General features: G+C 39.9%; 1 protein-coding gene across 1 annotated transcript; it reads left to right on the forward strand.

Annotated features, from left to right (window-relative positions):
- The first annotated feature begins 522 nt into the window (after nucleotides 1-522).
- WHAMM (WASP homolog associated with actin, golgi membranes and microtubules) lies at nucleotides 523-9,322 on the forward strand. Its single transcript, XM_053463683.1, has 10 exons — nucleotides 523-1,497; nucleotides 2,961-3,134; nucleotides 3,805-3,955; nucleotides 4,288-4,457; nucleotides 4,779-4,944; nucleotides 6,007-6,185; nucleotides 7,233-7,319; nucleotides 7,449-7,544; nucleotides 7,695-8,094; nucleotides 8,575-9,322. The coding sequence occupies exons 1-10, from the start codon at nucleotides 943-945 to the stop codon at nucleotides 8,853-8,855; spliced, it is 2,259 nt and encodes a 752-aa protein (XP_053319658.1). The 5' UTR covers nucleotides 523-942; the 3' UTR covers nucleotides 8,856-9,322.
- The last annotated feature ends 8,697 nt before the right edge of the window (nucleotides 9,323-18,019 follow it).

Here is an 18,019-nt window from a genome sequence, read left to right on the forward strand (position 1 = left end):
ATAGATTAGAAACATATCATTCCGCTGAACAAAACAAAGAAAATATAACAGCAGGGATATAACATAATAAAATATTAACAGCTCCATTTCCTTTTACAGTTACATTTGCCTTTTTCCACTGGCTCAGTAGCCAGCCTTGATACTTACAAACCCAATATAATTTTGGAGTTTTCCCTAATTTCTGAACTTGAGGGAAACAACTGTCCAAGTTTGTAGAATTAAGTTTTATCTGCAAAGTTATGTAACACATCAATGAAATAGAATATTTAGTGTTGATAGAAATGCTAATATATTCATACAACATGATACCCCATGTATATATATACCGACTGACCGACTTGTGGAAGTCGTTAATGCCTATGTATCATTTAGTGAACTTTCCACCATTATAGAACCCGGTACTGCTCAGTAAGATCCTTCATGTAATCACCATTTTCTTCTCACTGTCACTTTTTAAAGTCATACAATCGCATTCCCTGATCACATGTATACTGACAGCTAAGCCTGTCATGTGCTCATACACGACACGGTATTGTCCCATCGGTATGTAGCACGCAGCCAATGCTTAGCGAGGAGGAAAGTACCGAGTATCCGCCCGCCCCTTCACACCGTGCAAAGGTCATGTTTATGTCCGTTCCTTCCTTGTTGCTGCCCTGACGGCCGCTGGATATAAACATACGAGACCGGGACGGGGCGGTGATCGGCATCAGCAGGAACGGAAAGTGAAAACGGAAACTTGGAAGCGAACAAAATGTTCCGATCCGCGAAAGTAAACAGGCGAGAGAGCGCGAAAGAAGCCAGAAGTGGTTAAAGAGCGCGGTGACAGGACTGCCTGACAGATCACGTGACAGTTTAAAGGTCCAAGCGTTTCCCGGTCGCACCGCGAGGAGTGTGTGGGATCCGGGGCCCCCCGAGCATAGGGCCCAAACACAGCCTCGGACCATGGAGTGCGAGCGGATAGACAGCCTGGAGGGGTGGGTGGCCGTGCGCCCCAATGCCTTTGAGGAACCCGAGAAGTACAAGTTGGGGTTCATCGTGGCCTGGAATCAGGTGGAGAGCAAGTTCGCGGTGACCTGCCACAACCGTACCCTGCAGCGCCGGAGGAAGTCGCGGGAAGACGGAGAGCGGAGTAGCTGGGCCGGCCTGTACTCTGTACCGGAGCTGGAGCACATCCACCGGCAGCTGAGCTCGGTGTGCAGCCAGCTGGAGCCCTGCTTCCCCAGCCTGCCCTCCCCGAAGCCCGCAGACAGCCTCTGGACACTGCTCTTCCCTGGGGCTCCGTCCTGGGAGGGGGAGCCACAGGAGCTGGACGCCGTGTGCCGGGCGCTGGAGTTATACCTGGGGGCCGCTATCGAGCAGTGCGGCCGCAGGATCGTGCTGGATGTGCTGTTCCCGGATGATGCGGAGGACACCGAGCAGTACTTTGAAAACCTGCACGAGTTCCGCAAGAAGAGCCTGGAGGAGCAGGTGTCCCGGGCCAAGGAGGACCTGCGGAGGGTGCGGGCCTACTGGAGGGGGTGGGGGGGTATAGATATACATATATAAGTGTGGAGTAATAGTCACGTGTTAAGCGGGCAGTACATGGAAACAAACCTATAGACAGGTAGAGCCCATGTGCCTAAAATGAAATGATCACCCGATAGTCCAAGTCTATATTTATCCAGTGCAACCATTACCTGCTTATTAAAGGCAATGTTCACAGACTGGAGCGCAGCACAGAGTACCCCAGTACATGTTGTAAATGCTAGTGATATAATGTCTGTCCTTTTTGTGGATCAGAGCGTGTTCACGTGTTTAAAAATGCCAGACTAATGCCATAGCTATATTATTCTTATTATCTTCTATTTATACAGCACCAGCAGTTTCCGCAGCGCTTCTTACAGACCGTACATTAAAAGGGTCTGACAGCTAGAAGTGACAGACCGATACATAGGGTAAAGAGGGCCCGTACAATCTATACTGTCCTGCATATAACCTTCCTTGTTAAACTATAGGTGCCTTAGATTTCAGGCAATTGTTGACATGATAAATGCAGGTCAGCGATCATATAATGTATATTGTATAGCCTTCATCCCAATAGTAGGAGCCAAAAGCATGTAGCCTTAGAACATCTATGGGGCATAGTCAAAAGTATACATTAGGACTAATTGTACAGCACTATGGAATATATATAAAACAATAAATCAGGAGGGACTAGTGCACAAGTGTTTTAAGGTCACTGTGTAATTATACTAAAATACATTGAGCTTGATCCAACACGGTATCCTCAGAACTCAGTTATGGTTGTCAATAGTGAGCCAATAAGCGAGCGTTAAACAGTATACACTCACAGCCATATCACACGTCTCTCCAACTCCTCCCGCTTGCCGATTTACCGCAAGAGGGTCTGTGCGATGTAATCACCATGCACTTCCAAGCGTTCATAAAAGCTCCAACCGGAAATATACTTTATTACATATATGGCATACGCTGACTCTTTTAATATACGTTTATATAGTGTACGCATCCCCCTACTGGGAAACCAAGGGAGTAGATGCTGCTCAATGGCCTCTTCATAGGCCTTTTAATGTATTGAAGATGCTAACCTCGGAGGGGGCAGCTGGGTGTGCTGGTAAATAAATCACTATGGTATGGGGATACATACACATATATATATATTCATTCATATAATAAAATCTTTATATATATTTTTTTTTCGGATTCATTCTGATTGATGCAACAGTTATTAGGACCAAATATTAAAAAGTGCAGGGAGTGGTTTCAAAATAAAGTTTCCATTCTGAATAGTAATATGGTGTAGCAGACACTGGTGATCTGAAAATGTTTGTCGGATGACCCTGTCCTCCCTACAATGACAATAACCCAACTTTAACAAAAAAGACCATTTTAATAAACATTTTTCTGTATATGTTTTGGTGCTGTTCTTATAAACAATTTTATATTTTTTTTTCTCTACGTAGATCCTTCATCAGCACAAAAATGCAGACAAAATGGTGTCGTTGCTTAAAGTTTATGAAGAAGAAGATGAAGCTTTTATGGAATTGGTTACCGTGGCAACCCAATTCTACCAATACTTACTGCAGCCTTTCAGAGATATGAGGGAGCTAGCCGTATTATATAGGCTCGAAATACTGGTAGGCCATTATTTCTTTTATCTGGTTCTGTTAAGCCTTCTTATTGGACAACCTTAGGGGCTTTGTTTACGGAGTAGTGTGAACCAATTCTAGTCAGAATGATTTATACTTGCAATTGTATCGGTTGAAATACCTTTTCCTTTTATTTAATTTCAGATTTGCTGTGTGCTGTATTTCTTTTCTATTCAATGTGCTTGCATTATGAAAAGAAAAAAAAGAAAATACCAGTGTTCTTTTAACACAGAACCAAAAATGATCCATTTGTTTAGTTTATCGAAGATTATTCCAGTTAACTAACTTTAAAATAATATGTATATTTAAATTAGTTTGTACTACCGGTTTCTGTTTTTGGACAGTGCATTTCCTCGCTTGACCCGTAGGTCACAGCTGGCTAAATAAAGTACTACAGATGATCCTTTTACATTTATAGACCGGGCACTTAAATAATAAACTCCAAAAAATCATTGGATCCGTTCCCGTGAACACCTTCACTCGCCTTGCCTGGAGCCGTGTGCGTATCAGAAATGCTTGCCTATCACACTCAATGAGTTGTGTGCACCATTACACAAGTTTATGAAGTATGCTAAATGTAAAAAATGTAAAAAAAAAAACATATATGCAAAGTATGTCTTTATCTAAATTACATTTTACCAATAATTTTTTTTTGTAGAAGTCACTTGAAATGGATGACTTGGGTCCAAAAAGAATAGAGGCTTTAGAGAAGGAAGCAGATAAATGGAACACAACAGCTGAAGATGCCGTGTGCTCCATACAGAATGTGACTGTGAATTACTTCAAAGAGACCGCAAAAGCCCTGGCAGGTAGGACAGCTGAGTGGCTTATGTTTGTCTCCTCCATTATTAAGGCTGAAAATAATTGCTGTGCTGCACACCATCCACATCACTCTATGTCTGCTGGTCATATCACAACCTCTAAACTGTCTTATTCGTAGTATCTGCATTTCATTGAAGTAGAACTAGATTAAGAGAATGCTGGTAAAGCTCCAGCAACGATGCTTTGGTACTTACGAGTTTAGTGTTGTATTGTATTATTTTTATCTGTCTCGGAAACAAATCCTAAACGATCTAAAGTATAATGCGGTTTTCTCTGCATGGGCAGCTTTACAGTGTTAGTTTGATTTATATTCCAATAGCAATGCACAAACAAATGGAGCTGGATGGAAAGAGATTTGGGCAAACCACATGGGCCTCTGCACTACCCAGGCTTGAGAGGCTAAAATCCATGTTGGCGAAGGAAACACTTCAACATATGAGAGGAAAGGAGCTGTGTCTAAACCAGAAGAGAACAGAGATCAAAAGAAATGTACGTTCTACAATCACATTTCCGAACAAATACAATGTATTGGTCAGTGTCTTCAAAATAAGGGTTTAAAGATGACATAATATATTAAGATGGAAGAATCACATTGAGATCTTTATAGATCAAAATGTAATACAAAGTTGCGAAACACAGGGACAGTAAAGGGTGACCTTCAAATTGTTATAGGATTGACATGATAGTACATAAGTGTATCTCCCTTTCATCCTTTGAGTTCAGATGTGACCCTAAGCATGTTGGTAATCTTGGAGTGCCACATGGGTCCTATATATAATAACTTGGCTTCCTCCATGTTTGAATCTACAGATGGAGAACTTGTGTGAATCTGAAGGAGCCATGGTGTTGCTCGATGAGCTGGAGCTGAAGTACTATGAGATCCAGTTAAAGCTTTATGATGTTCAATTTGAAATACTAAAGCATGAAGAGATGTTGCTTACAACAGAATTAAATATGTTGAGGAGACAAGTGAAAGGTAATGGCAAAGGCTTGAATCAGGGCTGGTCTATAAGTGGAGATCAGACTGTTGCTAAATTCCATCTCTTATTAGCCAGCCAAGAAGCGTTGTTGTGCTCAGGACCATTGTACCTGTAGTTCAGCAACAGCCGGAGATCTACCCTTGCTGATGAATAGATTAAATATGGTTCAACTTGGCATCTGCCGGCTGCTTTCTAGATTAAACAGAGTCTTTAGTTGAAGTTGTTGCCTTTGTTTGGACCAGCATAAAACATAAGTGATTTACTTACTTTTGATTAAAGCCTTCATGAAAGATAGCACACTTTAAATATACAATGGTAATAAAATTTTAAAAAAATTCTGACACCCTATGCTCTATTGCACCTCACAATGTAATGTCCTTTCTTTCTGTTCTAAAACACTATTCCTGGTAACTTCACCAATGCTTGAAATTGGTCCTGCGTCTACATGTTATCTTCGCTCCATCTTACGTGATTTTCTTTTGGTTTTCTTTTCTCTGCTTTTGCTTCAACCCTAAGTGAAACTCTACTTTCTGTGTGCTCTGCTTTCAGTGGTGTCTTCCTTTTGGTTATCTTGTGTTCTGATTATTTTGTACACCCAAATGGTTCCCTTATTTTTTGTGTCTTTCATAAAACTATTTTCAATATTCTGTCTCTCCCCCATCTTAATCTTGCTATGTTTTCCAACCCATGACATATATTTTTTTTAACACGTCAGTGTCTGATATAGAAAGCTAGTAGTATCTCCTTCAATGTGCCGTAATTAGGATTTCCTTAGCATTTATTCGCACCTTTTGGAATTCCATTTTGCTGCCGAGGTTTTGCATCTGTAACGATGTATCGTCCTACGTTTACTGCTATGTGACACCTGGATCCTCACCTTGTAGGTGAGGCTGAGGACCTCAGTACCATACATATGTGTGGTTCTTCTCTGTGGCTGTTACAAATGTAGTATTAGGTATGGTAGTATTGTCCAAATGTAGTATTAGGTATGGTAGCCTCTACCGCAGTAGGAGAGGAAGCAGGGGTGATCTGATATAAATCAATGCAATCTTTTTCAGAAAAGGAGGAAGAGGTTATTTATTACGACCCATGTGAAGATCCCCAGGAACTTAAGACGTATGAACAATTACAGCACAACCTCTGTTCAACAACCATGACGCTCAAGAGAAAGATCCAACAATTAGAAACTAAACGAGGGAATATCTGTGCACGTCGAGCCTTGCTGAGGAACAAAAAAGTATGGCTCTGTTTCTAGACATCCCTGCCATTCGTGTATTAAATTATGAATAATAACGCAGTAGCAGTTCACCAGTGTGTTAGACTGATAATTAGCTAATCAGAATAATAGTCACGTGAACTTTAGGTATCTAAATAATACGTCTGTGTGCCCCCCCCAACACTTGTAACAGATACACTATAATGATAGATACTGTCCATTTTCCCCTTATTTAAGTTATATGATATAATGACAAAAAATATTTATTTTCATGACTGGCAGTTTAACGGAGTTGCAAAATGTAACATCTGCTGTGATTCAGGTCTAAAGAACATGCTAGTTGTGTTTTGTTTATTTTTAGGAGGAGGTTACAACTTTTATAAAACAATACAATGTATTATATGTAGATTTTCCACTTTCTTACTAATGAATTGAAATCTTAAAAAAACACAGATATATAACCCTTAAAATGAAATTGTTTAGGATGTATTGGAGCGCTAAACACATTTCCCTGCACAGTGGGGCTGTCACCTCCAGTTACTAGTTGTGCAATGTGCTTAACTGGGCTACCTATTTCAAAATCGTATTTCTTTTTTTTTTCCCTTTTCTTCTGAAACTATGTTGAAAATGGAAACATATAAAAATATTACAGTCCCTGTCTTTTTAAAATGAGGTGCACATTGTAAAATTGGCAATTTTAAATATAGATGGTGGCCCGTTTTTTTTTTCTTTATTACAAAATATTTCACAATGATTTGGGCAGACTCAGTTGTACAAATAGTATATAATATGAGTATATGATTCTTTTGAGTTTCTTAACCCCTTCAGTATCAATATATTTGTGGTGGTGTTTTGTTTTACTGTAGTTGTCATGTGGCTTTTTTTTTAATGTAGATCATACAATTCATGTTTTCTTTTTTGTATGCAGAGCTAATTAGTACTATATTCTCCTGCGCCATGGATCGTTACAGTTATAGGTCTTAAGTAATGCCTCATACAGCGACCTTTTATAAAGGTTTAATGGGAAATTAAGCTGCAGTAATGTCATTGTCTTCCTTTATTTCTAAGGATCAGTGTGTAGAGACACAGGAACTAAAACAGTTGCAGTTCCAAGAAGCCCAGAAACGCCTCCATCAGCATCACTCCATACAGATGGTGGGTGCAGCTTCCATGAATAGCTTTTCACTTGTCTTATGGTGGCCCCATCCCCTCTGCGCGGGAGGTGTCTGGGTGTCACGGCTTGTGTGGGAGACAGTTTAACAGAGTTGTTTTATTTTGAAACAGAAAAGAGACCAGAAGAAGGAGGAGGTGAAAAAGAAAAAAGAATGGCTTGATCAGGAACGTCAGAAGGCATTACAGCGCTTAAGATCATATAAAGATGTGAGTGTGAAGCCGTAGAACACCAGCTGTGCGGTCCTGATTCATTCAGAATTAAACTGAAACAAAATGAAATGTTTGCTGGGAGGAAGGGGGTGGGAGCGGATGGTTCATTGTAGAATCATTGACTGTAATGCATGTTTCTTTCCTCAGAGAAGTGAATCACAGTCTGCATTGAAGACATCTCGCATACAGTCTCACTTCCCGTGTAAATCCCAAGGAAGAAGTAAACCTGTAACCCAACCATGTGTGCCAGTAGGCCCAGCAGACGTACCCGTTCATATTTTTGTTCCAGAGACCAAACATGAACCTGCAATTAAAAGTGATGAAAACTACAAACCAGTGGTGCACTTTTCACCACCTCCACCACCACCACCACCTCCTCCTCCTCCTCCACCACCACCACCACCTGCTCCCCCCTTAGTACAGCCTAATTTTCAGCTTACGACAGCACAGACCTTTAGACAGAATGAACCTCAGATGTTGCAGTGTGACATATCTGCACAAGACATGTCTGAAAAGTCACCAAAAGTGGCTTCAAATCAATATACTGGTAAGAAACCTACAACACTACTACTGTTTTTGAGGTTTAATGCATTGCGGGTCATGGACAGGCGGCTTTACATAAATGCTCTTAGATTGCAGCAGTAGTCGTATTTGTTTTTACCAGTGTCAGTTTTGTTGAAAGAAAATTGTTTAATATAACACATTCCCTCTGATTTTTATGGCTTGCTTTTATAAATCAGATCATATCGGTTCCGTTTGACTTCCATGTCCTTCAAGTAAAGTGTAGTGTTGCTTTGTTCGGCGACAGGATAGCTTGTTTAGTAACAGCCCTTGGAAGCAATCCATAAAGAGGCCTTTTTATAAACCTGAGTTACATTAACAAATATATTCAGAAATCCGGAACCTGAAATATCTAGCCGCCTCTAAGGTCAATCAAAGCCATTGGTACTTTTGAGGAAAAGCATTTTGTTGTGACACAAACTTGGCACATAACGAAACAGAGTATTATCAGTGTATTTTCTTCTAGGTTCAATGGAAGAGGTATTGGCTTCACTAAAGCGAGGTGAAAATCTTCTACGTAAGGTGGAACAGCCACTTCCATCTCTGAGCGACGTCAGAGATAACATCCTGACTGCCATCAGACAAGGAGTGAAGCTGAGGAAGGTCCACAGAGAAACCGTTGACAAAGAGCCAGAGAACGAACTCGAGAAAAGTATCAAGGCCGCCATGCTGAGAATGAAGAGAGTATCGGCTGACTCAGAAGATGACGAAAAAAGTGAATTTGTCAGTGGGGAATGGGACACTTAAATGGAATGTTTTGTGAACTACCGACCCGACACCTTCATCTAAATATATCTATTTTTCTGTGAGCAGGTTCCATGAGTTACTTATTCTGTTTACTAAATATATTAGAATTAAGTAAATTTGAATTTTTAAGCTTAGGTAACGTAGGATTTCTTGCACTGAGCTGCCAACACTATATATTATCTATTACACTACATTACATTTTATTTATATGCCAGCAGATTCAGTAACGCTTTTATAAAAGAGTTTAATAACATTACGTAATGTTATCTTCATTTAATAATTATGTTTGAGCTAACTGTACATAGTTATATGCAAACCATATATGTTGCTAGAATGGTTGATGATAAGGAAAGCAATTCTGGGTATATTACCGGTGAATGTGAAATTGAAGTATATTGGTTTGTTTCACGAATGTATAAACACTTTTTTTTTTTCTTTAAAAGGAATTTCTCATGCAATTAATGAAATGGATTTTATTTGCATGTAAGAACTAATTGTATTTCTTTATAATGGGTACTATGCGGTTTTTACTTTAATGTGTATTCTGACGCTGGGAGGGATAAGATGCCTTAATAATAATAATAATACATTGTGTGCGGCTTAATAATACAATGTTTGAACTGTGTTTTGAAGATATGCCATGCATAAGACCAAGTAAAGTATTAGGAAAACGGTAATAATGTGAAAGCTTGTAAATATAAAAGCGAAACATAACATTTATGGGGCGGATAGTTGACTTCCCTCTGACCCTATCTTAGGGCTAACAGCTTTTCACTTATTATAGCAACAACCTAACAGTGCCCTTTGTGTCACGTGAGAATTACACATTTTCTGAAATATGTAAATGAAGCAAACTTTCCTATGTCGAAACCAATATTTATATAATTATCATCATCTTTTATTTATATAGAGCCAACAGTTTACGCAGCTCTTCTTACCATACATCTATTCAAGGGGTATGACAAGAGGAGAATTGACAGACTAAGACAAACCGATTAGGTGGAGAGGGCCTGGCTCGGAAGCTTATGTACGGTAAAATACAACTGGAAATTAATGATAAACAGGGATTTTAATTACGAGAATGGTTAAATGTCTTCGGATGGTTGAGAGCAGCCGTGTAGAATAATGCTATTAATTAGTGAAATAAATCTTCTGGAAGGTGGGGTTTCCCAAGGGCAGCTCAGCAATGAAGGGGCATTTTAGTTAGTATTAAGAGAAGTCAATTCACTGGAGCAGCAAGCTGTAACTAATCCTGTCCTTTTAACCAGTTATATCCTTCTTTGCTAAAAACTAATCTAGCTTATATTTAAACGCATCATATCCAATTTGATAGCTTAGTGAATTCCACGTCTTTATTGTTCTTACTGTAAGGAACCCCCATTTTCGCTACTTTAAGTGAATATTCCTTTCTTCAAGTGTGAATGGATGGATTTGTTGTAGAATAATTTGGATTTACAGAAACAATATGTAGGTTGCTACACTTGTATTTCCAAATAATTAGCCTAAGTTCTACAAGAAGACTTCCTAGAAGAACCTAGGTATTTATGGCATGCCTCTCCATATTTCGAGTACCGTGCATATGAGCAGTGGTAGTTTGATGTGATCCGGAACAGAATGGTTCACGATCTGTGCATGGTCTCTTAACATACTACAATGCAATCTGTGCGTTCCTTTCACATCTATGCTTCTCTATATAAATGATATGTGTTCTTTCCCAATGTTAGACATAACCAGCTGAGAGCTATAGCTTGTGCCAAGCCTCAATCTATACTTATCTTGCAACAGAATGTTCCTTTGTGTCAAAAAATAATCCTGCGTTGTAATTAAAGGGCAATTTGGCTTGCTGGAGACTTTTAACACTTGCGGCTTAGGAGTGGATATCAGAAGAGGACCTCCAGCTTAGAAGATGAATGTAAGCAATTATTCTAATCAGAACAATAGCATTGCTGAAGAAGAAGGAAGTCAGAAATAAAAGGGTACAAGCGCAGCAGCCGTGTGAGTTTAAAGAGGACATGCAATTACTGGTTTCGTTCAGCGATTGTATGCTAAGCCACGGCTAAGTAAGGAAAATACATTGATGCTGTGCCGAACAAAGTTCCATAAAATAGTTTTCGCAGTTTATATATAACAGCTGTAGTTAGGCAAGAGTATCCTTTCGAATTAGGAAAATCTGTTATATAGCATGAAATCACAAATCAGAAGAGAATTATATAGCAGTGGACACTCCATTGGAATTGCCTGAGCAGCGTGGTTCCTTGTTAGATGTAAAGTTCGGATACAGAACTGTCAGTTAATAAAAGCCCTGGACCATTTGTGTCTTTGGGACAGAACTGAAACTCATTGTACTCTGTGTCCAATTTCCAGTTGCTGGTGGAGAGCGACTGGGTTTGCTTACAGAGGCCAGTCTGGCTGTTCTGAGTTATAACTACATACTTACTATGGATGATGTGTGATGAAATGTCACGGTGTTCCCTAGGCAGTGGGAGACCAGACACAGAACAACCTGCCTCTGCTTGTAGATAAACCACTGTTACTGGAAGCAGGCTTTTGTATTACCACTTAATGTATGTACAGAACATATTCTGCTCTTATAGGATTCTAATAGGATCTCAGGAAAGTGAGTACAACTGGGGTGCCAAAGGTTAGTGTTTATATCATTATAGATTGTCACTGCAACTGCCGTGGAGTGCAAATCTCATTATTCTCAGCCATCCATTTATCGGCTGAACACCATGACAAATGTAATACCAGCACCTTGAGTGCCAAATATTACCACTGCTGGAAAACTACCAGGAGTTTTGGTTCCAAGCCTGGATGTCCCTTTTTACCACCCTCTTTTTTGTAATACCTTAGAATACTACACAACACAGCATTAACGTTTCTTGACGGCAACTCCCATGATGTTGAGCCAGCAATAGTAGGAATACCGTAATAGGAGGATATTTTGCCCCGACTGGACTAACTCCTGCAGATGCCCATGTAAAGGTGTATTGCAGAGATGTCCTGCCAGCCTTCAGAAGCATTACTTGTTTTCATTTGCCAGGTGGACTCTTAAGTTCTATGATCACTATAATCAGTCATATTAAGTCACAGGTAGGAAAGTTATCAGGTTTTGGTCATGAGTGGTTGTTTTTGGATAATACATGTGGTTATGGATCATGGTTTCTATGGCGATAGTTGCTGATCTCAGAGCAACCATCAATCACCTCAACTGCAAGAGAAATCTTTTCCAGGAGCCCCGGAGTCAATAGGTTCAAGAAACACAGATTTGAATTGTAGTTTTGGAACAGATGAGTACCGGAGAACAGAATCACCCTGAGCTTCTAATGATCCCTCCAGAAATCTTTTGCAGCATATTTCTCAATGGATGATTCCCAGTATCTATACCCCCCTCGGCGCTCAGGCTACTGCTTTGCATGCAAAGACTAACCAACTACACCCTCTTTCTTAACTTAACCCAGTAACTCCTGAACTTTTCTCCAGCTTCACAGCTTTCCCACTGGATAACATTCCATCACAAAACTTCTTTTGCATTTTATTCTATCCCTACAATATTTTTCATCTGAAACATTCATCTTCAGTCACTTATCAAGCCCATTTTAAGAAAGACTCATCCGCTCATCTCGTCGCCTCATAGCTTTACCCTTTGCATCTAAATGTGTCTTCTCATCCTTGAGTTGATTCGCTACTGTCCAACTTCCGCTTCAAATATTCCCAGAGATTAGGTTTGCCAGGTTAACGACTAGTTCAAATTGACAATGTTCTCTAAAAATCCCTCTACAGACGTGTCCTGCTTTTGACGCTGATAATAAATATGTATTCATCCCTGCTCTCTGTGACACATCTCTGTAATAGTTTTCCTAACTCTTATATTTCACCCAGTATTTCCTTAGCTGGCGCCACATCCTCAACCGGGGGCGAGCTGAAGCGGGTGGGAACTGAGGTGCCAAAGGGGGTTCACGTAATGTGTATAACGTGACCCCTCTACAGTAGAGATGTAGAGATGATAACATTATATATATATATATATATATATATATATATATATATATATATATATATATATAGGCACACTGACCAGCACTATAGCTATAGTCAGTCTTAGTCCCAGGTGCTCACTTACTAAGGGTGCACTCCAGGCCTTGCACCCCCAATGGGCCAGGAGAGGGAGATCATAAGATCACTATGGGTGAGCGCTTGATGTGATGTCTAATCCAGCGCTTCTCATACAGCCATATGGGATCTACACCAGACAATAAGAGAACAGTGCCCCCCTCACAAAAAAAAGGGAGGCAAGGTGGGGAGGTGCTGATGGAGACAAAACAGTACAATACTGGATACTATGATACTTAAGAGTAAGCGCCAAGTTATGTTTTGTTTGTAATTTATCCCCCTCGCTGATTAAATATGGATTGATTTTTCCAAAAATAAATATTATAATAAATATAATAAATATTATTGGAACAGATTGGCGTTTTCTTTTTCTTTTGCCGTATATATATAAGTGTATATAAACATAACACGATCAGGTTACATTACAATGTGAGGAATCTGTATCTCACGCCTATATATGCTTATGTAGTAACGCCATCTCTGGGTAAATTGAAAATGGTGAGGTATTTAATCTAGGAGCTGTATATATAAAAAAGGTACAGTAAAGGACCCCACAAATATACACCTTACAATAACGGAACCATAAAATACAAGTTTGGTGTTTTTTTTAGTGCTGCTTATTACTTGGGACCTGCTCCCTTGTGCTTTTATCCAGCCAAGACATGACATGCATGCTAGAATCCTGTGACGAGACGCTTACAAGTTACTGTTATTTAAAACATTTTAAAATCAATTTTCATATATTTTAAATATGTATAAATCTTAAACAGCTTCAGACACATCAATGATTATTTTGAAGGCATTCATAAATACCACTGAGAGTAATCCTTCATTTTTCACTCCTCAAAGATACTTCAGAGATATGAAATGACTGTTTATTTTTTTAAGCGTTTATAGTAAATTTTAGTTACAGGGAGAGTCGCAATTCTCACAATGTAGGAGATTCATTTTCTTTTGTGGCGTCTGAACCATTCCTGATGTGTTAGATTATCTCAATGAACATATTCTCAGCTCCGAGTAAATTCATCGGGTAGCTATATTATATGTCTATTGAAGCACAATCACATACAAGATAACGTAGACGGTAGCGTGTTGACGTACATTTTTGAGCATCGCACCTTGCTACACAGTAAGAGTCTCTACCAACTGCACTCTGACGCAGCAAACTCTAATTGGACCATTTCACAGTTGTTATGGTGAAAAGACCAATTTTCAGGTTTTTCAGCAGAATTACATTTTATACGCAGTGCCCAATGTCTTACGACTTCGAAGACCTACACTTTCTATTTTTAAGAAAATCCCAGTTTTTGGGAGCAGATTGTTTTTTTAGTGCTATGGAGCTCTCTAGTTCTCTGTACTGGCAGCATTGTGAGCGATGTGAGCTAACTATAGGGCTTGCAGGTAGGGTCATTTCGTGTTTCGGATTTCCCAGGGGAGTGATGCATCCTCGGGAGCTGTCCAGTGTTACAGGCATCCTCATTCCAGGGTCATGAAAAGTCTTGAAATATTCTATAAACAATGCAAGGAGTGTTGCAATAATGTATGGCTGGCTACAATGACCAGGGTACAGGGGTAGACACCAACATTGCTCATGGTGGACATTTGCTCAGGTCCGTGTTAGACAATGAGAATGTTCTATCGAACTTACATGAAAGCTTGACATGGACACTTGTGTCCTTGTACGGACAGTTTGCCTATGCCTGGTTGTGTGGGTGCTTAACTTTATGCATTGGACATATCTTCCTGGTGCTTCACCTATGTGTAGAGCAAGCCAAGGCTAATTGTTAGGTAGGTGTACTTGCACACTTATCTGATGTCGCCTTGTTTAAGTCATTCCCCCACCATCCTTGAATTATGAACATGAAATGTGATTGCCCTAATTGAAATGGGGTGCCAATGTGCCAATGACCCAAGTGGTCTAGTGTGACAAAGTAGGGAGATCTGTTTTCAATGCCAGAAAACAATAACCATGCAAACTGAAAAATTACAGATACAGCTCACATTTTTTAGATCATCAAGGAAAGTATGTTTTATAGTGAAACCAAATGTTAATTATGAGTAAGAAAACACGCATCAGAGGTATAGATAAATTCTAGTGTGTCCGTCAGATGCAGGAATCGCTCCATGAAACATATTAGATTCAAAATAGTAGCGAAAGGACAAGTTCTATAAATATCGTTCCGTATTGTTATGATTACCATTGATTTACATGACCTACAATACAGTGGTGGAACAGAAAATGTCATGAGCTGCCCCCTAAACATGTCTAACCCCTCAGCTGCATGTGTTTGGGTCCCTGCTCTTCACAAAGTCATCCGGCAGAGCTCCAGGAAATCTACCCTGGGAAGCTCCCCATTGTGGTGATATGATAACAAATATCCACTTTTGCATCAAGAAGCCATGGGACGGGGGCATAGATTACACTCATGTTTGAGCAGCTACAGGCTTTCCATTTTGCAGCAATGCCCTTTCATAATGAGAATTGATAGAACCAGACAGATAGCCTAAAACAAGGTCTGCGGAAGATCCTGTAATGGCAGGGAAAAGTGCCTAGCCTCATCATTTAATTACCATCTTTTGTATACCCACATTATAATAACTTGTACTGTCTAGTCCTCAATCACAGCTTTATAATTAGGTTACCCTCACCCCCGTTGTTCACAGCATAATTCCAATCATATTTTTCATGCACTTAATTCCTTCCTTAAACAGCATTAAAATTCAATTACCAGAAGAAAAATAGAGCATTGTTATTTTTACCTGGGAAATACATTTTCTTAAGCCTTTTTATCCAAAACAAATGAATTTCCCATGTGGTATACTTGCAGGGTCCATTCAGGCTGCGGAGCTGCTTTTCTCTAGTTTCCCCTGTCTTGCTACAGTTCCCCCTTTGCCGTAATCCATTCCTGGATTTCCATATGCTCTGCTCTGTGATTCCATATGCTCTGTTCTTCTGATCCCAGTTTTTCTCTTTGCTTTAGCTCTGGTTCCTTTATAACCCGTTTTTAATGTTTGTCTCAGTCAGCAGTCTATAGGTATGTCCTTCTTGGTTTTGTGTTTAGAGTCAATGTTTAGTTTCAGTTTATTAGTAATTCAGTAGGCAGGGTTTAGTGCTAGGTCCTACCGAATATTGGAGTACTTTGGCGTAGTGGTGGGCTAAGCATTCTAGGGCCATATGATGTGAAGGAATCTCCAATTGTTATCACATAGTCCTAGGCTAGTCCTGTATTTATGTGTGTCTGTCTCTTAAGTACCTTTGCCCTCTTTTCCCTGAATCATCTGAGGATTTTGGTTCCTCTCTCCTCTCCCCATGTCCCAGTCCTTGCTTAAAGGAGAAGCGACCGAGGATCCCGGCTCCTCCGAGGATCCCAGTCTGCAGCATCCTGCACATTCGTCTGGAGAGCTATGTCTCATGCCTGCTCCAGGGTGCCTGCAGGATATCACTTTTGTTTTGTTCTGGACAACTTCCGCTGCTATGTCAGGGCCCTGGTATGTGGCCTCACAACCATAGAGGCCCCCCGGTAGAGTGCAGTTGCCCTGCACCAGGCCCTGTCCAACTCCGCTATTGTGCAATAACTCATGAACTCCATCTTTGGGCGCTCTGGGTCATTACAGTCCTCTGTATTTTTCAACCTTATGTACTATGTAACCCCCCCCCAAATATTAGCATTTTTGTTCTAAAAAACATATTAGGTAAATTACAGTCATGGATGGGTAACCTTTACACCCAGCTGCTCTTAAGTACAATTCTGATGACACTTGGCCAGCTACACGCCACAGGTTGCCTATATCTGATTATGACAAAATATTTGGTAAAAAGCAGCAGATGGGGCTACGGCATACATCAGCCATTTGGAGAAAGTGAAGGACCTTCTAAATTACTTAATATTCCAAGATACCTGGCAGGAATCACTGCCTACAACTTATAATTACATATTATATTCATCTGCGCATGGCATATATCCTAGATTAGACAATTTCCTGCTAGACCAACTAACAGTGCCAGATAGCTATCAAAATCGACAGACCATTTAAATGTTCTCATAAATGTACAAATTGATAATTTACACTAAGCTGGGTCCCAAAATACCTGCTACAGAGGATAAAATTAGTTTCTTCTGTGTCACACTGAACAGCAAGAGAACAGCCAAGATATTACAGAATAATTTAATAAATGTCACCGGTTATGCACATGTATTAATCCTAGAAATTGGAAATCCTATGTGAAAGGATTCCTTAAGGCTTTCTTAAGGTTGATATATAAATGTAGGTAAATGCTGACCATAGACAGTTTGTCCTATAGAATACCCCAAATGGGGAATAACCCGAAAACAACCTAAATTTAGTTTAATCTGTCCTAGGAAATAATGCCAGAAGCACTGTGGAACATCCTAGTGGTCTTTGGAGAACTTTAGACATGTAGCCATGTTTGTTTGGACAGCAGTGCCACTGTCTTCTTCTGTGGTGTCCTCCCTCTTGTTTGTTGGTTTACATATGGTAGACTGTTAAGTGTTAAGATGACAATCTAGGATTCTTCTTAACCGCATTAAGCATTTTGAACAGTACTCTTGCAGTTATCTTTGCAGGATGCCAACTCCTAGGGAGAGTAGCAACAGCGCTGAATTTATGAATAATTTGTATTACCATGGATTGATAAACATCAAGGCTTTTAGACAGACTTTTGTAACCCTTTCCACCTTTATGTAAGTCAACAATTCTTAAAAAACAGAGTTCTCTTTTGCTCTTTTGTTCGAGGCGTGGCTGACAGCAGGTCATGGTTCATGCAAAGTGTCGTGTGAATAGCAAATGCAAAAGCAGGCCAGCTATGACCAACACCTCCAATGTGGCCTCATTGATTGGACTTCAGGTTGGCTGCCTCCAATTAGCTTTATGAGACATCAATAGCCAAGGAGTTTGTTTGTGTATATATATCTATATATCTATCTATATATATATATATATAGATATATATACACACACACACATATATATATATATATATATATACACACATATACATACTGGTTTTAATACCCGTTTTATATTGAATA

The sequence above is a fragment of the Spea bombifrons genome, chromosome 4 (genome assembly GCF_027358695.1).
Source record: "Spea bombifrons isolate aSpeBom1 chromosome 4, aSpeBom1.2.pri, whole genome shotgun sequence".
Classification (NCBI taxonomy): Eukaryota; Metazoa; Chordata; class Amphibia; order Anura; family Pelobatidae; genus Spea; species Spea bombifrons.

Coding starts and splice junctions, on each gene's coding strand:
- WHAMM (XM_053463683.1), top strand. CDS start 943: ATGGAGTGCGAGCGGATAGACAGCCTGGAGGGGTGGGTGGCCGTGCGC. Junction 3,956..4,287: donor GACCGCAAAAGCCCTGGCAG/GTAGGACAGCTG, acceptor ATATTCCAATAG/CAATGCACAAACAAATGGAG. Junction 8,095..8,574: donor GGCTTCAAATCAATATACTG/GTAAGAAACCTA, acceptor ATTTTCTTCTAG/GTTCAATGGAAGAGGTATTG.